The sequence below is a fragment of the Parasteatoda tepidariorum genome, chromosome 5 (genome assembly GCF_982258835.1).
Source record: "Parasteatoda tepidariorum strain Cologne lab strain chromosome 5, Ptep-v5.0, whole genome shotgun sequence".
Taxonomy (NCBI): Eukaryota; Metazoa; Arthropoda; class Arachnida; order Araneae; family Theridiidae; genus Parasteatoda; species Parasteatoda tepidariorum.
Window position 1 is genome coordinate 2,410,436 of NC_141759.1, and position 21,739 is coordinate 2,432,174.

At 29.4% G+C, this 21,739-nt stretch overlaps 2 protein-coding genes across 6 annotated transcripts; one reads left to right on the forward strand and one right to left on the reverse strand.

The window, feature by feature from the left end:
- The first annotated feature begins 631 nt into the window (after positions 1–631).
- Positions 632–3,559, forward strand: LOC107437801 (uncharacterized). Its single transcript, XM_016049902.4, has one exon. The coding sequence runs from the start codon at positions 822–824 to the stop codon at positions 2,370–2,372; it is 1,551 nt and encodes a 516-aa protein (XP_015905388.3). The 5' UTR covers positions 632–821; the 3' UTR covers positions 2,373–3,559.
- A 5,377-nt stretch (positions 3,560–8,936) lies between these two features.
- Positions 8,937–21,437, reverse strand: LOC107437803 (uncharacterized). 5 transcript variants are annotated; one of them, XM_016049906.4, is made up of 3 exons: positions 21,055–21,301; positions 19,097–19,208; positions 8,937–16,422 (listed from the first exon to the last, which is right to left on the reverse strand). In XM_016049906.4, exon 3 carries the CDS (start codon positions 16,418–16,420, stop codon positions 14,531–14,533), a length of 1,890 nt encoding a protein of 629 aa, XP_015905392.3. In that variant the 5' UTR covers positions 16,421–16,422; positions 19,097–19,208; positions 21,055–21,301; the 3' UTR covers positions 8,937–14,530. The 5 variants fall into 5 exon arrangements, with proteins under 5 accessions (XP_015905392.3, XP_015905394.3, XP_015905390.3 ...); XM_016049908.4 differs by lacking the exons at positions 19,097–19,208; positions 21,055–21,301 and adding an exon at positions 21,354–21,437; XM_016049904.4 differs by lacking the exons at positions 19,097–19,208; positions 21,055–21,301 and adding an exon at positions 21,308–21,386.
- Positions 21,438–21,739: the final 302 nt, after the last annotated feature.

Consider the following 21,739-nt stretch of genomic DNA (forward strand, 5'->3'; position numbering starts at 1 on the left):
ATTATTTTACCCTTATTTATTATTATTATCATTAATGTAGGGGAGTGTCAAAAATATTTCTGCTTAGACTTAAAAATTGGCATGGGCGATCAAGGCGATAACGTACAATTTTTGCTAGGGCGATTTGTCATAGTGATAATTCATTGTGGGCAGAACTCATAGTAGAGACAATTTGTCATGAACACAATTTGTCGAATTGTGCAACGAATTGTAACCTCAAATAATTATGCAAACGTCGTATTGTCAGTGCGATGAATTGTCTACTCTCCAATTGTGCACGTTATGAATTTCCCTTGCGACAAATTGGGCCTGTGTGAAATTGTCGCCTTGGAAAATTGTACCCTCTAAATCTAGCGAATTGTGCGCAACGTAACACCTCTGTCCTTAATATATATATTATTTTGTTGAAATATATTTTGTCAAAAAAAATGTTTATATTCTAATTCGTAAATTTTTGTAGTTTGAAACGGAAAAAAAATATGAGCCAAAAAAACATAACCTCACAATACAATAAAATCGATAGAAGATAATTATAGAGCTTGGCAAACAAAAGAGCATTCTGTATCCTTCAAGGAGGCTGGAATTTTACGGTTATCAGTTAAACTTAAAAAATAGTATTGTGACGTCATAAGAAAACATGCCTGTTAGTACGGCTACCAAAATACTTCATCTTTTATGTTATCTGATAAGCTAGAAGCTAATCGTCTTAAATGAGAAACTATTGAGGTTTTGCTTTCTACCCTAATAAAACATTTTTTCCGAAACAAGCTTAATTTAAATTTGTTTCCGTGCCTCTGACTTATAAACTATGAGACTTGAAAATGAATAGTGATACCAATAAAACAACGACGGAAACATCGTCTACGTGTGAAGTTTCCCAAACTAATGTTGCTGATTCCAAATTTTTAAAAGAACAAAATTATTTAGATAAAAAAAAGTTCTTCACCTGTGAAGTCTGTAAGAAAGGTTTTACGGCTAAGCATCTACTTACAAGTCATCGCTTTACTCATGAAGTTAATAAACCACATAAATGTAAATTTTGTAATAAAAGTTTTATTTATTCTTATGATCTTCGAACGCATGTGAGAAGTCACACTGGCGAAAAACCTTTTACTTGCAAAGTTTGTAACAAAAGTTTTGCTACTAGAATTTATTTAAAAAATCACGAAAAAAGAAACTTTTGCAAAAATTTATGTAATCCTAAACCTTGCATTTTCGAAAATGGTTTAGAAGTTAATTTGCAAAATTACATAGTTTGCGGCAAGAGTTATGCAACTAAAACAAATATAAAAGATAATGAAAGCAGAAACATCTGCGATCCGTCTTATTATTGTACAATTTGCAATGAAATTTTCATTTCAAGAAAAGAATTGAAAAATCATGTGTTTCGTCACGAAGCTAAGGTAAAACCGTATGGTTGCAGAATCTGCAACAAAGGATTTAAATCCATGGACTATTTACAAAGACATGAGAGAACACACACTGGAATCAAAAGATTTGCGTGTGATGTTTGCAACAGAAAGTTTGGTTATTCACATAATGTATTAAAACATAAATTGACCATGCACACTAACATTAAACCGCACATTTGTCCGTTTTGTTCTAAAGCATTCAGTGTATTTGCTGGTCTTCGGGCGCATTTACTCGTTCACACGGGAGAGCGTCCTTATTCTTGCAATGTTTGTAACAAGACTTTTAAGTTCCGAAATAACCTCAACTCTCATCACAGGTCTGCTCATTCCGACGAGAAACCCTTTGTTTGTGAGATCTGTGGGTTTAGATGTAAGGTAAAGGGAAATCTCTATCCACATATGAAAACCCATTTTAATCCTAATGAATATAAAGTAGACAAATCTGCTGATGAAAATAATCAATCCATAATATCTGTCGACAAAGGCACGAGTGAAGAAACTCATTTAATGAGCCGAACCAAGAAGAAATTATATTTATGCCATGTTTGCCACAAAGAATTTCGATCTTCGAGCTCTTTAAAGACGCATGAAGTCATTCACACGGGAATAAAACCTTTTAGGTGTGATGTTTGCGACAAAAGTTTTGGTTACTTATATTCTCTGCGACAGCATAACTTAACTCAGCACACTAACGTTCGTCACGAATGTTCGATTTGTGATAAAACATTCACTTTAGCTCAGACCCTTAAACGACATTTAGTTATACACACGGGAGAGAGGCCTTTCCTCTGCAATCTCTGTAACTTGACTTTCAGATTTAGAAATAACCTCAGATCTCATATGAGATCTATTCATTCAGAAAATAGACCTCATGTTTGTGAAAAGTGTGGCTACAGTTGTAAAATTAAAGGGAATCTTGACAAGCATTTGAAAATCCATTCTGCTGATAAAAATGTATAGAAAATAACATCCACAATCGCTTATCAGTTTTGAGAACCCTGTGCTATCGACTGCTTTTCCGAGTTGTGACTGACGATAATATTGGTCCTACTAACCGATTTGCAAGATTTTTAATATCGAGAAGCACTGTGCATTAATATTTGACTGTATCCCTATAGCCGTAATAGCTCAGGGGATAGAGTGTTCCCCTTCTAATGGGGGGAACCGGGTTCGAATCCCAACGATGGCTTGTCGATACGAATTCCGCATCCAGCTTGCACCGACCACAGTGCTGACGTAAAATATCCTCAGCGGTAGACGGATCATGGGTTAGAATCCCCATGCCATAAGACTAACTGTGGGAGGTTTTCCTCTCCATGTAACGCAAATGCGGGTTGGTTTCATCAAAAAGTCCTCCATGAAGACAAATTTCTCCCAATACTTGATGTAAGAGTTTTCTTGTCTTCTGAATTGGGTTCAAAATTACTAGGCTTCGGAGTTGGTCATTAGTAGTCGTAAACCCAAAAATTGGATCCGCTGTTCAACGACGGTTATAAAATAAGATATAAAAAAATAGTTTTTAAATGTAATTTATATTTTACAAAAGTTTTTTTTGTTGCATTTTTGCGATAAACTTGTGCATCTTTCACGTAAAGTCTGCTAATAGATATTCTTCTATCATGAGTGTTCTGTATCATTAGTAAATATTTGTTTATTTATTTTTAATGTATATGTGTTCATTTTGTATGCCTGTTTGCGAGTTTATGTATATGCATTTACGCATACAAATATGTGTATTTATATTCACAAAGTATACTTTATGTTTCCTAACTAGTTGTAATTTTTTTAAAATTTTTTTCTTATTATTATATAAACATAAAAATTAGTATTTTACTCTATGTTATTATCATTTTCAAATTTGTAATATCCAACTAACATTTAAAGAGTTCATGTTGTGACCGATTAAGTAAAATTCTACATGTGATTCAGTGTTTATATAAAATTATCTAAATGGGGGGGAAAATAAGATCCAAAAAATTACATGCATTATTATATATAATGCTCATTATTATATATTTATTATAATGATTATATATAAAGTACCAAGTTCCATCTCTGGACATGATAACCCGATCTGATTATGCTTATTTTCCAGTGACATTTTAACAGTTAAAATAAACAAATCTCTTTGTTTTGAATAAAAAAAATATATATATATTTACATTTTTTTATGCTTGGAATCATTTAAAACACATACAATACAGAACCATTTATATGGTATCCAGAAAACTGGGAAAAATTATCCAAAATTTTAAACTACAGGGTGGCTACTAAATACTGTGACACTCAAAAAAATTGGAATTTATTTTAATCATTTAGTAAAACAATTTGTCTCTCACTATTCCTGTGAGTGGCACTTTCTATAAGTGCAGACGATTTTTGTTTAAAGCAAAACATTTAGAATAAATTTAAAGATGAAATCGGAAAGTTTGATTGTTAAACAGCTTTTCAGTTGTCTATTTTCTGTAGGTAGAATCTTAAAGCAATTAAAATCTCTTGGATTTAATAGAACATTTATATGAAGAGCTATAAATCGATGATAGGATACTAATAGATGTAAAGATCGACCCAGGTCTGGTCGTCCACTCTCAGTGCGTACAAAAGAGCGCATTAAAGAAATTTGTGAAACGATACAAAGCAATCCACTACTCTCGGTTAATAAAATGGCTGTAGAAGAGAACGTGAATTCGAGAACCATGCAAGTTATAATAAAAGAAGACCTGGTTATTTGACCTTATCACAAAAGAAAAGTTCAAGGTTTGATAACTATACAAAAATGTAAGAAATTGCTGAACCAGCACAGTAACAAAAGTGTTGACAGAATACTTTTTTCTGATGAGAAAATATTTTGCATAAAGCAAAGTTATAATACTAAAAATAATGTTGTATAAACAGTAACCTTCGATGATATTCTTAAAAGTGTACAAACTGTGCTACACTTTCAGAACAAAAATCCTGTAATGGTTTGGGCTGCAGTGTCAAATGACGGAAAATTTCCTCTGCAATTCATCTATAAAGAAGTAAAAATCAATGCTGAATATTAAAAAAAGGAAGTATCGGCTACACATTTATTGCCACTCGCTGACAGATAGTATCAAAAAATCTAATGGATATTCTTGCAAGATTCTGCACTGCAACACCGAAACAACACAGGCTTGGCACCATGTTGATTGTTCGAAATTTATTAAGCCAGAAGAGTGGCCCCGTTCTAATCCTTTACACTATAAAGTTTGGATCCGTGGCGACATTGGCGCAGAACAACATTACAGGGTTCTTGCAGTCAGATTTTTATTTGGGAAGCAAAAATGTTAGATTTTTTTTATCTGTTTAATATTTGGTAAGACTTTTTTTCTGCTGAACTTTTCTTTCTTTCCTTTCTTGCTAAATTATTTTCAAAAAACGTATTTTTCCCTTATCAGAGATGAAAAAATTGCTCTTGATTATTTTTATTTATTATTTTTTTTACTTTCCTTTGAGAATAAAAAAAGTTCCACAATGACTGATTGATATTATAGAAAGTAATTTCCAAATCGATAAAATTTTAAAAAAAGTTAACAATACAAATATTTTTAGAGCAGGAAAATATCGCCAATAATATCAGAATATGAATTCTTTTATATGTATATTTCAAAAAAAATTCTTACATTTATAATTAAAAATTTATATAGGGTTCTATTTTATACATAAAGACTTTTTTATTTTTGTAAACAGGAAAAGCTTCTGTTACATGAAATTAGTCATATATATATATTTGCTACTAGTATTAAAAATGTCTTTCAGAAAGATATTAATACTAGAGAGAATTATTGCTGAAAGCTCAAAACAATTCTGCAATAGGGATGTTTGAGAGATTTCTAGAATCTATAGTTAATGCTAAGTACAGAAGTTGGGACACTCTCAGAGCTTCTTGATTGCATGAAATGTGACAAATTGCCTCTTAAAATGATTCGTGCTGGCATCAGACAATGGCATAAGAGATTATCTTAAGTAATCACTGAAGACGGTGGTCAATTCGAATAAAATTATTTTTAGGTAAACTTCCATTTATAGTGTTCATCATAGTTGTAATATCGATATCGTTTTTCTTTGATTTACCTGGGGAAAATGCATTGCACATGCATATCAGTGAACAGAAGGTGTAAGAGAAATAAAAAGAAAAATATATTCAAATACTGTGTTAAAAAAAATAACTGAAATAGAAGTACAAATTATTAATTGGAATACAAAAACGATTCATATATGGCTATTTTTAATTCAATAATAAAGTTGGAATATTGTTAAGCTGAATTTTAACACTTAAAAAATAACCAGAAGAATTTAGTAAACATAATTTTACCCCTGACTCGAGAACTATCAGAGAATTTGACACCCTATCAATTTGTCGGATTTCTGTCGCATTTTCAATACCGTAATTTGCTCTTGCACAATAGGGAATTTTTAAAAAAAAAAAGATTTTTACCGGACCGATCATCATTTGATGCATCCTTAAGGTTCTTCTGTTATTAATCGTTTCTGGAGTGTTGTCAATTGGGTGTCCAAGTTAAGGAACTTGAAGCTTCTGCCTGTAGTGAATTGACTTGTTATATTTTCTTATAAATCTTCTTTAGTTTTTCCATTTTCATTGTTCTTGATTTATTATGACAAATTGCTATTTTATAATTTTGGATAATACATTATTATTACGATTTAAAACGTTTTTTATCAACTTTTATATTTATTTGATAAAACAACATTTTTCATTTGAATAAATTCTGATTCTTTTAAAGTGCAGTATCATTTTTAAATTTTGATTCATGTGGAATCACATCTCTTTCATTAAAAACGTCAGCTTTTATAAAAAACAAATATAAGAAGGAGATTGTTTATTAATGTAAGCGTACAATTATTTATAACTAAAAGCAGACAATTATTTTATTGAGCAGATTGCAACTTTTTCTTTTTAAAAGTGATTCATTTCTAATTCCACTACGTTTTGAGTTTTTTTTTTCCTTCATCGTTCACAATAAATTTCCTAAGACTTAAAATTCAGGAATAAAAAGACCTAATTTATGAATTAAGATTCTTTTTTATTCAGTTGATTCTACAATATCGTGCCTTCTCCCAGTTTTAATATTTATGTTAGCACCTTTTCTAGTTATCTGTTTCCATTTGTTACTTTTCTAGTGTTATTTTTATTTAATTTTCATTTTTTCTATTAACTGATTTGCAGAATTTAATAAATCTTTAGTTCATTATAATTTGCTTCAATTAAATTAAAAACTTCAATTAACTCATATATTTGTCAATTTCTTTTCGTGTTGGATATTTATCATCAAAATAAGTTTTTTTTATTAATTTTGCTGTTTTACCATTTTTATTTATATTTTTCTAACTATTTATCCATCTTATTTATGATTAATTTTTTTTAAATAGAAAATGTTACATATTGTTATTTTTTTATAGTTTTTTTCTTTCTTCTATTCTTAAAAACGTTCACCAATTGATTGAATACGATTTAATTCCAATTAAATATAGATTGTATAACATTTTCATTAATTTACTTTTTTTTAGGATGAATTTGTTGAAAAGTTGTTCTTTTAATTTATAGATTAGTAAGTTCCTTTATTTTTTGTTTCCTTGTAACTTGTATCATATTTTAGGATAATTTATTTATTTATACCTAAAGATTAAAAATTCTACTTTTTTATCGTTTATTTATTATATACAATATAAATAACACAAATTAAATAATAGCTGTTGCATAAAGCCGCGGTGGTTTAGGGGATAGAGTGTTTGCCTTCCAATGAAGTAAACCGGGTTCGAATCTCAGAGATGGCTGGTCGATTCGAATTCTGCACCCGACTCACACAGACAGTGCTAACATAAATTATCCTCAGTGGTAGATGGATCATGGGTTAGAGTTTCTTTGCTGTCAGGCAAACCGTGAGAAGTTTTCTTGGTTTTCCTCTCCATGTCACACAATTGTATGGTTAGTTCCATCAAAAGTCCTCCACGAAGGCAAATTTCTCCCAATAGTTGATCCAGAAGTTCCCTTGTCTTTTGGATTGGGTTCAAAATTACAAATCTACAGAGTTAAATATTATCAGCTGTAAACCTAAAATCAGGTCGGCTGTTCAACTATGGCTATAAAATAAAATAACTGTTGCATAATATTCCAAATATTATACACATACAGAATTATAGAGATTTTTAAAGTCGTTAAAATACAACCACTTAATTACACTAATAAACTATAAAAGGTCTGCAATGTTTTCAATTTATGATTACTCATAATTTTGAATAGTAATAGACATTTAAGTCATTAAATATAGATTAATTCATTCTAATTTACTTCATTAAAGATTTAATTAATTTAAGAAGGGAGTTCAACAAAAAAAAGTTCAAAAAGCTTTAAACTGATAATGATTCATTATGTATTAGTAATGCTTATTTAAGCAAGCATTAAAAATGTGTGAAAACTTTTTTTGACAGGGATTTTTTTAATAAATTTACTCAATTTTAGGGAATTTTTAAAAATTTACAAAAACACGGAGAAATTTCATTAAACAAATAGACCAGAAGAAACTGGTAAAATCCTGTAGAATTGGCAGCTATGCTTTATAAAGTTTTATTACATCAATGTCTTTATAAATTTCTGTATTTTTTCTTCTTCTGTACGAAATTTCCCTCTTTGACTCTGAAATACAGAAAAAATGAAAAAAGAATATTTAACTTGGGGATCAATATTAGCCTCACTCTCTTGATTTCATGCATGGTCCTCCTAACATATTTTTCACAATTTTTTAGATATTTTAAAATCTTTTTTATTTTACGTTTAGAAAAAAAAAACTCTTTTATATTGGTGAAAAAAATCGAGCTCGTCCAAACGAGGGTTTTTAACAATGAATAATATAAAGGGAATTTAAAAGGAAAGTTTTTTTAAGAGTGATTGAAAAATTAACGAAAAAGAGGTTCAACTGTGTAATAATGGGTTGTTATAGTCTCAAAAACTTATTCAATTTAAAGAAACGTTCCTAGCAAATTTCTCCCAATACTTGTCTTCTATCCCAATCCAGGAGTTCCATTGTCTTCTAGATTGGACGGAGTTGAACACTGGTAGTTGTAAACCTAAAATTGGGTCGGCTGTTCAACGACAGTTATAATTTAAAATATACACGATGAAAAACTTAATGAAATTATTTTCATTCACAGATAGACACCAAAAAATTTTAATGCAATTTTCAGTTGTTTTCATTTGATTTGCAGACTTACTACTTGCAGAATTATCTTGGTTAAAAATAAGAACTCTGCAAGGAAAAATATATGTTCTGTCATATGAATTTTCTACAAAAATTGTTTTTTAAATTTTGCTTCTCCTGTTATATTTTTAGAAATTGTCAATCTAATATCCTATATAATTTCATAACAAAATGTCACAAACTATGCTTTATTTTTAAATCAGAAGACATTACTGAGCATTCCGGAATTTCTTTCGAAGACTATTGGAATATCAGTAGGGGACAATATCCGAAAAGATAACTGATATGCATTTCCATCAATGAAAAATTATTTTTTCCAAATTTATTTCTGCAAATTATGCCACATACTACAAAATTTCTAGTTTTCTGTGGCAATCTGTGCAACAGCTACTTAAAACATTTAAACACAATGTATAAAACATTTAGAAAACATTTTAAACAATACATAAAACGTACAATAAATTATCAATTGTGAGTCACTAGTACAGCAAGGGAATCTAGAGTTGTTTTAACAGATTATTTGAAAAAAATTGATTTATTTGATTTAAATCGTTATTTCAGTTTTATTTTAATCATCCTTTTTTTTTTTAAATATGTCTATCCATAACTTATTTACATTTTTACAAATATGTAGCAATTTTTCGAATTTCTTTTAAAAAATACATAATGAACACAAATAACTAGTCAAGAATATTTACAAGCAAAAGAATTATATATGAATATATACTTGTAATATAAAGTCAATTCGCAATTTTTCGAATTTCTTTTTTAAAAAAAAATAATGAACACAAATAACTAGTTAAAAATATTTACAAAAAAAAGAATTATGTATGAATATATACTTGTGATATAAAGTCAATTCGCGACAACTCGAACATTTCTTTATCTCAATTTTTTTCGATCCTGACCCCTTTAATTTTAATTCTATGTTAATTTTTCTCGATTACTTGACGTTCACTTCCTATTACTTGATTTTGTTTTTCAATTAAGATGTCTTGTTCTTTATAGCTAAAAGAATGCCTTTTCTGACCACCAACAAAGTGAAATAAAGTGTTTCACACTCATTTTGTGCGAGTCTGATTGGACTCAGCACGTCTTGAACAACATCTGCTGTGTCTCTGAATGAGAAGGGGGATAATCCTTTGAGAGTTTATATCAATCGAATGATGTATCAGTGACATGAATCATCATTTGAAACACCAGTTTCTCCCTTACGATAAATTGGCTCCCTCTTCTCCAACATTTATCATTTGCTCGTTCCACCAGGAGTCAAATATGCAGAAGAAAAAATTAAAAACAGGTAGATGAGAAAATTAGAAGCTAACATGTCAAAGAGGAAATTATTTAGAAGATGTAATGAATCGTATTAATGATGTGTCAAGAAAGTCGAACATAAGAAAAAGAAGATATAACATAAAAATATGGAATTCCGCCCAAAATACTTTTAACAATTTTAAAAGCCTTATCTTTTAAATCATTCTAAAACGCCATGAATGTATGAACCGTCATTAAAAAAAGTGTGCCTTTCCTGAGGTGGAATCAGCTCTTCTTTAATAGAAATTCGAATAATGCAATTCTTAGAAGAGCGACTTCGCTGTGATAGACCAAAGGATTTTGCAGCTGACTGAAGATCGAGAACTCGAGCTCTGTATGACTTAAAAGTGGACATAACATTGGCCTCATTGCATAATGAGGCTAATAACGTCACTAATGAAGTTTGTGAACATTAGATTAAAAAAATCCTTACCCAATTTGATTCAAAGATACTGTGTTTTCAATATTGATTAAGTGGGTTTGTTTTTAAAATGTCTTCCCAATAAGACAATGATGTTTCAAGATAAAAATCGCTTAGGAAACAAAATGAGCAAAGAGTGTCTGACAGTCTTAGTCGAAGACAATGCTTCAGATACTGAAAAATTGCTTTTGCTTGTGATTGATAAGTATCAAAATCAATTTTGTTTCAAAAATTAGAAAAAAACGTAACAAAAAGACTTTGATGGCAGAATTTTTTTTTTCTGAAGATTTTAAGAGGAAATTAAATAGAATATTTTATGCTATAAAAAAACGAAAATTTTTGTGGATAAATAAACTACAAATAGTAATCCACATAATTTGAAAGCCATAATAGTGCAACTTCTGCCACCCAACACAACAGCGAGATTACAGCCTATTGATCAGGGCATCATAAAGTGCAAACAACCAGGAAACAATAAACGATATTCAGCCAATTAAAATGGATGTGCTAGAAGCCGTGAGACTGATTTTCAGTGCTTGGAATAATGGTGAAAGTGAGAAGACAATGAAAAAAATTCTTTCCAAAAGAGTAAATTTTTTAAAGAAAACAACAAAAAGAGAGCCTTTGCCTAAGACAGAAGAACTTTGTGGCAAAATGTAAGCATGCTGATTTTATAAAATTTAAGGAAGTATTTATTGAATGTGCATTTCCAGATGAAGAATATATACCATCAATGATGGAGAAGAAGGTATAGAAGCTCTAAATGTATCTGGACATCATTTGAAGTTCTACAAAGATTTACAGAGTGAGGAGAAAAAGTGTATTTTTACACTCACAAAAAATTTATCATTTGTTTTTTAGAGACTTCAAAGTTCTTAATTCGATAAAATTCTTCAAAAATATCAGATTACTTTACAAAAATGTAAAATTCAATTTAAAGTAAGGTTGTAAATTTTACATTTCGTTTTTCTTAAACTTTATTCTGTAGTTTACAAAAAAATTATCTATAAATTATAATATCCAAGTTTATTATACATTAAAAAACAAAAAAATGCAAACTAATGGTAAGTTATTGTGAATCGACTGTATATCAGACATGTATGTATAACGGGTATTTTATTCCAGTTTTAAAAAAAAAACTCTTTAACACAATACAAAAAAAGGTGTAAAAAAATTACAAAATTACGTGTCCCTACATCTACAAGTGAAAGATAGTAGTTGATTTAACAGATTGTTCTTTGATAAATACCAAATAGGCTTTTGAAAAGCTTTTTGAGATTTATAAATAAAAGATGTTTCAAATTTTGATTAAATAACAAATATTCTGCCAGTTGAATATTAATATTCAGCTAAATATTCATGACCAAATAATTCCTTTTCAATGAAAAAATGTTTTGTGAATATATGGTTATAAATTCAGTAAATTTGAAGTTATCTAAAAACTGGGGATAATGTTTAAAACCATGCAAAAATTGACAAACAAGGGAAACATCTCAAGGAAATGCTCACACAATGAAATTTATATGAGGTTCCTTAAACTTTTGAAAATAATTTCAAAATGATGATGATTTTTCAGGAGATGATTATTTCACGATTTGTCGGGACATTTTCACGCCAAAGAAAATAAAAATCTTTTTGTAACTAATATAGATAATATTTTCTTTTTAATTTGCTTTAATCACTTACAGGATAGTTTTAACTAATAGAGACTTGTTACATAAGATATGTTCAACTGAAAAAATCAGGATGAAGTTTGAAATGCACATTATGTAGATGATCACATACTTTCGAGATTATGTCAGAAGATAAAACTAGTTTTAAACTATGCCAATAAATGGCACTGCACTATTAAAACCATAGGCCTGCATAAATTGATAAAGTGGAGGTATGCTTCCGGCATATCATTGACAAGTAGCCACACAGATCTATAAATAATTCAATTATTCTTTGATTTTTTTCCTCTTTTCATTTATCTTAATTACTAATGCCACCTTTTGACAAATTTTCAGAAAAAAAAAATTTTTTTTTCATCAAAGGAAAACTTTGGCTGCATGATCTACAATTGAAATTTCATTCAGATCTGTTTAGTAGACCATCAGCTCTCTGAATATCAATTTACGTTCAACTAACCACCAGTAATCAATAAAAGTTTACTTAGAAATGACATTTTAAAAAAGAACTTTGTCAAATATTCTGTATTTAACCTGCTTTTTTTGTTATTTATTTCATTAGTAGCCTTTTTTTATTGCTAACATTTTATTAATCTATCCCAAAACTGGCACATTCACAAGAATAAAACAACTACACTCTCACTTATATGCAATGCAATAAATATAGAATTGCTTTAAATATATGTAATGAAGCAATAAATGTGAAATTGCCTAGTAATTTTAAAACAATTGTATAGATATTTAACATCTCTCACATTAATTTATTATTTCACACGTATTAACTATTTCCTTGCAGATAAAAATATGACATTTAAAAATATTTGGTTTCTAAATATTAATAAAACATTGTCTCAAATTGTTAAACAAAATATTATGTAGCAGTTAAATTCGCATTTTCACATTCAAACCAAATACTTTTTGTATCCCTCTTATAAAACTGCAATAAAATAATTCAATACAATTTAAAAATATTTATAAAGTAAATATTTATTAACATGTTGACTGCCGCACACATTTACAGTTAAATCTTCTTCAGGCCAAGAATACCGCTGTACAAAGCGTATTCTGCTATGTACTCCCACTGATATTTTAATAATACAAGTCTCTGGAGGTATCCGTTAATAATGGCCGTTTGTTTCCATGGTATCAAGTCTGTTTATTTGTGTTCACATCTGTTTCTTATCTCGCCACTTAACACCATCAATTTGAATCTTTGCCGAGTAAAGAGGATTTAAAATCTTTACTCTATTTCGTTGAAACTTATTTCTTAGCGAGTCAAATAGAAGTGAACAAGAAAGCTTCTACAAGGCTCAGTATAATTTTCTCAATAAATCACTTTTATAATACTCTTATTACAATTCAATAGTTTTGTTACTTTCTGTGAAATATCTTTTCAAATACACATGAATATCCATCGCAAGTAGTCAAATAAGCGTCACCCCAATACGGGTGAAGTAGACTGATCAGAAACTTTGCTGTCACCCAAATATGGGTGACGCGGCCCGATAAAAAACTTTGCTGCCACCCCAATATGGGTGACACGCTAGTCAACGTGTTAGAGATGAATCAGATGTCAATCCAGGATTAATATTTTAGAAATTATGTGAAAAACAATATGTAATTTTATAATAATTATTAAATTGATACTTTATTTCTACAAAATATACAATTTTATGAATAAATACATTTATGTAAAAATGTATGAAATTAAATTCAGACACATTAAATAAATAAACAGTTATAAAATAGAAACATAACAGTTTAGACCATACAAGCTAACAGAACTAAATCTTGTCTAATATTTTCAGAATAAAATTTAAATTGATATTCCATTTGAAATGATGTTTACTTTGTACAAATTAACACTCATTTACAGAAATTTAAAATATATTTCTTATTTTACAAAATGAAATATAATTTTTACACATTTTAATGAGTAAGAAAATTATCTTTTTGGAAAGACATAAACAAATGAAATTATGCATTTTATGAATTTAAAAGTTTTTGAAAGTCTTAAGTACTCTTCGGCTACTACGAGAACTCCTAGGGACTGAAAATCTGAGGTTGTCTGTTGCTGTGAATAAAAGAGCATTTCTGATAGGGGTGAATTAAAATGATAACAAGACTCTCCAAACCTAAACCAATCCCACACCTCGATTCAAAGTGATCACAATATCTGCCATTATGCAAGTCTGGTATCTGAAGAAGTCAGACATTTGAGGAAGGATATTTTTTTTTTTAGATTTCTTTGAATGATGCTGTAAAATTACCTGATTTGTATCTACATTGATCTCTGCTGTATAAATTAATTTAAAAAATATAAGTGTGACATAATTCAATACACGTAGTATGAACAAGATAGTTATATTTGTGAGAAAAACTCATACCAAGTTGTAAAAACAAGAATTTTTACCACTTTGAAAATGATTAAGCCACTATTGAAATTAAACTATGCATTACACGAGAGAAAGGCATTCATTGACCCATATGAAAAAAAGCATGATCAGTTAATGAACTTTTGCGAGCAAATCTCTTATCACACTTCTCACAGGCGTAAGGTTTTTCACCAGTATGCATTCGACAGTGTGAAGCTAATCGACTTTTCATTGTAAAACTCTTATCACATATCTCACACGCGTAAAGTTTTTCGCCTGTGTGAATCCGAGTATGATAAGTTAATGAACTTTTTTGTGCAAACACCTTATCACATACGTTACAAGCATAAGGTTTCTCACTAGTATGAAACAGACTGTGGTTATTCAATGCACTTTTCAGGGTAAAACTCTTTTCACACATATTACAAGCATAAGGTTTCTCGCCAGTATGAGTTAGCATGTGAAGAGTCAAACTATTTTTAAATGAAAATTTTGCATTACAAACATCACAAGAATACGGTTTCTCCCCAGTATGAATACGATTATGCACAGTTAATTGATGTTTATTTGTATACCTCATATCACATACGTTGCAAACATAAGGCTTTTCACCAGTATGAATCCGACTATGGTGTACTAATTCAATTTTTTGTCTGAAGCTCTTATCACACGCATTGCAAGGATAAGGTTTTTCACCACTATGAATTAAACTATGTTTAGTTAATGCATATTTCCGTACAAAATTCTTATGACACACATTGCAAACATAAGGTTTCTCACCGGAATGAATCCGAACATGATAATTTAAACTAACCTTCAAAGGAAACCTTGCATTGCAGGTATTGCAAACATAAGGTTTCTCACCAGAATGTACCAAAAGGTGATAAGCTAAACCGTTTCTTGATGTAAACCTGGCGTCGCATAAGTTGCAAGCATAGGGTTTCTCACCAGTATGAAAGCGATTGTGAACTGTCAATTGATTTTTATAAGCATATCTCTTGCCACATACCTCACAAGAATAAGGTTTATCACCAGTATGAACAAGAGAGTGAGTTGTCAAACGTTTTTTCTCTGCATATTTCTTCCCGCATACGTCGCAAACATAAGGTTTCTCTCCATGACGAGCATGGATGTGACTAGTCAAATAACTTTTCAGTAAAAATCTCTCTTCACATAGGCTACAAGAATAAGGCTTTTCTTCTTTAAATAAGTCACTGTAAGAATAACTTATTGTTTCAGTACAAGTGTGAGTAGTTAAATGACTTTCATTTAAAAATCTTTTATTACAAATAGAACAAGCAAACAACTTTTCCTTAGAATATTCCTTATGGACTAAAGAGTTATCAGTATCTTTAGAACATGGTTTGTGGACTAAACCATCTTTCGTATCCTCAGAATAAGTTTTGTGTATAAAACTTTCTTTAGTATTCCCAGAACATGTTTTGTGAGCTAAACTGTCTTTAGAATTTTTAGAATCTGTTTTGTGGACTAAACTTTTTTCAGTTTCCTCAGAACATGCCTTGTGAATTAAATTTTCTTTAGAATTCCCAGAATTCGTCTTATAGGCTAAACTTTTATCAGAATCCTCAGAACATGCCTTGTGAATTAAATTTTCTTTAGAATTCTCAGAATCTGTTTTGTAGGCTGAACTTTTTTCAGAATCCTCAGAACATGCCTTGTGAATTAAACTGTTTTTAGTATTCTCAGAATCGGTTTTGCTGATTAAAGTGTCTTTAGTAAATTGAGAACTGAAATTGAAGTCACAAGAGCGAGAAGTAAGAGAATTCTTCTCTGCGTGATCAGTAACAGTCGTCCTATTAATCAGGCTGCAAAAAATTAAATTATCATATGGTGAGAAAAGTTTCTTACACTTGCCACAAGAATAAGACGCTTCTTTTCTACAAATGCCTCCTCCTGACTTCAGGTTTTTTTTCCATGCAAGCATGTTATAGCACTTACAATAATCTACTTCAATTTTTATCTCAGACATACCTGTAAATGAAAAAGATATGTTTGATAAAGACACTTTTGAAGTGTTTCTGAGAAGAATATAGAGCAAAATTAGAAAAATTGGCCAGCAGATTGTTTCAGTATTTTTGGCCGAGCTACTTTTTAAAAAATTCAAGATATAAGACAGTTAAAAAACTGTTAATACTAATAATATAAGGCATTATGTTAGGAACACTTCTCAAAGTATGGCAATAATTACAAGGCTAATTTTTAAAATGATGAAAACTTTAAGAAATGTTCATAATAATTCCATATTTATTTAAAAAAATAATTATAAAATACACATGGGATAAATTATTGATGAAAAAAGTGGCAATTGAGTGGTGACTGGCTAGAAAAATTTTTAATTGCTATTTGTTATCTATTAATTTCGTCCTATAACATATAGGGTGTAGCATAATATCTGTCCTTAAAATATTAACATCGCTCAAAAAATATAGAGATAATCTTATATATTCAGAAATATGTATTGAATCATAAACACTTGAAATATTTTCAAAAGTTGCATTCATTGATAACAAACAGCGGTGCAGAATATGTATCGGCCAGCCATCGTTGGAATTCGAAATCGGGTCAACTGGGGAGGCGAGCGCTCTATCTCCTGAGCCACCATTAAATTAATATTTACGTTGCAATACCATTAATAGTTTTACCAAAGACTGGGTGAAAATTTTTAATGGAGTATAAATTGGAGTCAAGTCTTGTAGTAAGAGTGGAAACAACTTCAGAGCTTTGAACTAAACTCATCCTCTGGCAGTTACTAGTGATGACTGAGAGGTATCAAATTTAATGTCTTTAGATATGTTTTTTAAAATATCAAACAACTCTATTTTTAATTATTATGAATCTTACATATATTTACCGAGGTATCTCCATTTTTAAACAATTTGTAACTTATTTTCATTCTGTGTTTACAGTGCCAAGTGTGAACTAAAATATAAATTTATATTTCAAACTTTGAAGGTGCCTCGACCTTTATCCTCACACAGAAAATGGGGTTTAAGTTCAGTATCATTGAATATTCCCATTTTAAAATTATTTTACACCAGTATTTTCAGAATTTTGATCCAATGCATATTTCTTGAAATAATTGACAATTACCATATTTTTGCAGATACGTGTACTTTTAAAATCCTTACAAAAAATAAATTAAAAAAACTATGAATGGGGATCTACAAATCAATGTAAAAAATTATAAATAATCCATAAATTTGTAACAAATAAGTATCAAAACTCTCACCAATTGAAGTCGAAAAGAACAAAAAGGGATTATGAAAACAGTCTACTTGTGTTGTAAGATTAAAATCAGAGTTGGTTTTTCTTAAAAAATAATAAATTTTATTTAAATGAGCTTTTTTATTTAAAGTAGATTAAAGTTCATAAATATAATTGAAATATTATTAAAAATAAATCATAACAATGCACTTCACACAATATTACTGCATCAAAAATCGTTTTCCTAGCAATACATATAACAAGTAAATGCTTCACTAAAATGAATTGAAAATTGAATAGAAATGCATCATAATTACTAAAGAAAAAAACTGCTTATTTATTTATTCAATGTTTGAAATGACAAAATAAATAATAATACCTTATACCTTACCTTTATTAAAGATGGACAAATAGTTCCATACAGAATAATTTAACTTACTCATTGGATAAAAAACAAAAAAAATCACACTTTAGATAACACACATTACTTACACAGAAATGTAATTGCAATGTTAAAATTAATTTTTTAAATTGTGTTTTGAAAGTAGAAATTCAAAAATTTTCAATTCCATTTTTTTTAAAAAAATTTTTTTATTATATCTATGATAAAATCTATTTTATCTTAGATAATTTTATTATATCTATGCATCAGAAAAACTCAGATTTTTATGATTTTTAAAATGTCATTTCAAGAAACTATTGCCCATCAAGTACTGCTGCAATTTTGCTTATTGAAACTCATTACATTTATAATAAATTTAAAGGCTATGAAATTTAAGATATCTCATATTAGTAAGTATTAGCTTTATAAGTTTCTAAATAAATGATTCCTTTAAAAAATACATTCGACTTAAATCAATAATTTTTAAAAAAAAAATATTTATATAATAATTTTAAATAAAATTAAAGTTTATCAGTCCTACTTGGAATACCTATCCTTTAACTTAAGAATCATTTTTAAACTAAATTTTCTAATAAACTGGTTTTAGATAATTTTTATCCTTCTCTCACTCTTCTTAATGAATGAGTCTTAGTTTCAAAAAATATTTATTCTTCCTTGTTTAAATAGAGTAATTTATGACCCCTGATATTGTATATAAATATATTGTAAATAAAGTTTTTATTAGTTTAGAAAATATATACTATAAAATCCTTTTAATTCAAAACTGAAGCAAAGTGTTAAATGATTTGAATTTTCAAAATAACAAGAGCAGGTTTTTTTTCCTTGTTTATGAATTTTATTAAAATATTTATATTGTTTCTTTTATATATATACAGCAAAATAAATAAATACAAAAAAACACGAAGAAAAACAATAAGTTTCATATATATATATTAGGTTTCTCATTTTCAATTATATTTTCATTTACACTATATAAAAAGAGCTAAAAATAAATGAAAGGTACTAAAAAAGAACGAAAATATGGAAAGTTGTCAGAACTTTTTCTGAAGAAAAGCTATCCATGCAATAAAATGGAGCAATTCTCCAGCTGCCTCTCGTACAGCAGTGTTTCAGCGATAGCTAAAACTTCTTATGAGCATACTGTGATAATCTGAAATAAATTTTTTACTAATTACAATTAATCTTTCAACCATAAAAGATTGAAACAATACATTATTGCATTATGTTCGGGAATTTGGGTGGATTAGACTGCTTATTTCAAACCATTCTTCAAACTGCAAATCATGCAAAACTGTGAATTTCAAAGAAAAAGGTAACAGTTACAGATTACCACTTAGCTGAGTGTCATTGCAATTGGAAACATTTTACCCACTTTGACATAAGTGGTCTACTCCGGAAAAAAAATTAATGAGTAATGTGATGGAATTAAATAAAATTAAAAAAAACAATGAATAAAACATGGTTTGTACCCACATTAGTTTAAAAATTAATTTAGTTATAAAGATTTGAAAGTAATAAAGCTAAAAATCATATCATAATCAGAAAATCATACTGAAATAATTGTTTTTTATCATTGTCAATTCAATTCAAACAATTTCAAAATTACTATATCAATTTTTATTTATTTCTAAAATTTGAAATAAAATTAAAAATGATATCAAAAGTTTTATAATTTCATTTACAATTAAATTACTTTACATTTACCTAACTACAATAAGAAGGGGGCAGTTTTAGATGAGCTACCTTCACTGAGTTGCCAAAGAAAGTTTCTTTTCTAACACTGATTGCTATAGTTGCTCAGTCTACTATTGTTACATACTTACGTCGTTATCTATGCCTTAAGCCTAATGCACAATAAGAACTTTTGAATATATAAGTAAACAGAATGTAATTTTGATTTCAAAATGAAGCATCTTTTTTTATATAACAAAAATATATTTAAAAGTATTTCGATGCTTCATGCGTATCCCATTTTATAAAGTTTTTTAATTCTAGTTAGTGGAAAAATACAATTTTAGATACAATGCAAAAAATAAATTTTTTTAAGGATTAAGGAAAACATTAGTGAATGGAATATAGTTATTATTAATAATCATTACCAGTTATTCCTAATAATAGGATTTATCAATGCAAGAATGTATCTGTTGTTGCGTATTTTACACTTATCCAGCATACCTTATATGGATATTCTATTAAGAAGAAATGGCACTACCAGGTATACACTTCAGTGATATTTTTAAATGTTAATTGCATTGCTCGGAAAACTCACGCCAATGTCTTTTGAAGGTTACGTGCCAATTCTCAGAATTCTCTGATGTTTTACGTAACATATCTCAATCAATTATTAGAAATAACCCAGAACACGCAGATTTAAAAAATTGCTTTTTATAATAAAAAAGTTGCTTTTTTTTAATAGAGAAAGTTTTTTATTGTTTCAGCGCCAACTAGATTACATTTCTGGGAGGATTTCCATAACGTGATCTGTGGCAGAATAATCGCCAAGTCTTGACAACTTGCAGACTGCGGCCCGCAAGAAACTAAAACAAACATCACAGAAAAGGGCTAACTGGAGAGGTATAGCTTGAAACCATTAGAGCAAACATCTACATTTTTTTAAATTTGCAAGTTTAAGATTTATTTATGTAAGGGGAGATTTCCGTATTGTGATCCGTTGCTGAAGTATCGTCAAGTCTTGGAAACTTCCAGGCAGTGGCCAGCGAGAAACTAAAAAAAAACATCACAGAAGGGGACCAACTCGTAGCCACCCCCAGGCAAACATCTACATGTTTGTTTGTTTTTTATAATTGCAAGTTTAAAATCTATTTGGCAACTTGACGATTGTAGTTGGAGCGACAGATCACGATATGGAACAGGCATTGAATCAAACAGTATTACTATTTACAAACATAACTATTATCAGTCTTACACAACTAAAAAAATATTGCTAAATAATTGAGGACAGGAATGCGAAATTCTAATTAAGTGTGGAAATATACCTATAAATATGTAACTATAATATCTAAACTAGACACCTAATATAGGTATTCTAGTAATATGTTTCTACGGCCCTCTGAAACGGAATTGTTGTAAAATAATTTGAAGACTTTTAACTGATTTGCCCTCCTTTCTAGATAGTTAAAATTTTGAAATGGTATAAGATATACATTATAAGTATCAGAATAAAGAATGAATGAATAAGAAAAAGAAATAAACTTCAATTTTTAGTTCATATAAAGTAATGCAAAATACTCATTTTTGTTGATTAAGAAATTATATTATTAAAATTCGTGCACACCTATGCCTCAGCATATAGCTTATATAATATCAGAAACTACCCAGCAGATAGCTTAAACCTTACGGGCTGTTCACACTGCATGGAAAATTCCGCATACGCTAATTCAAAGGCAGACGAGATCGATCCTGATTGGCCAGTATTTCGTGGAAATACGCTATCTGGAGTTGTAGTAGTAGTTAATTTACGTCGCACTAGAGCTGCACAATGGGCTATTGGCGACGGTCTGGGAAACATCCCTGAGGATGATCCGAAGACATGCCATCACAATTTTGATCCTCTGCAGAGGGGATGGCACCCCCGCTTCGGTAGCTCGACGACCTGCACTCGAAGTCGAGCACTTTACGGTAGAACAGTTTAACGAGAACCAATACCGCACACCCTCGGTC

Coding starts and splice junctions, on each gene's coding strand:
- LOC107437801 (XM_016049902.4), top strand. CDS start 822: ATGAATAGTGATACCAATAAAACAACGACGGAAACATCGTCTACGTGT.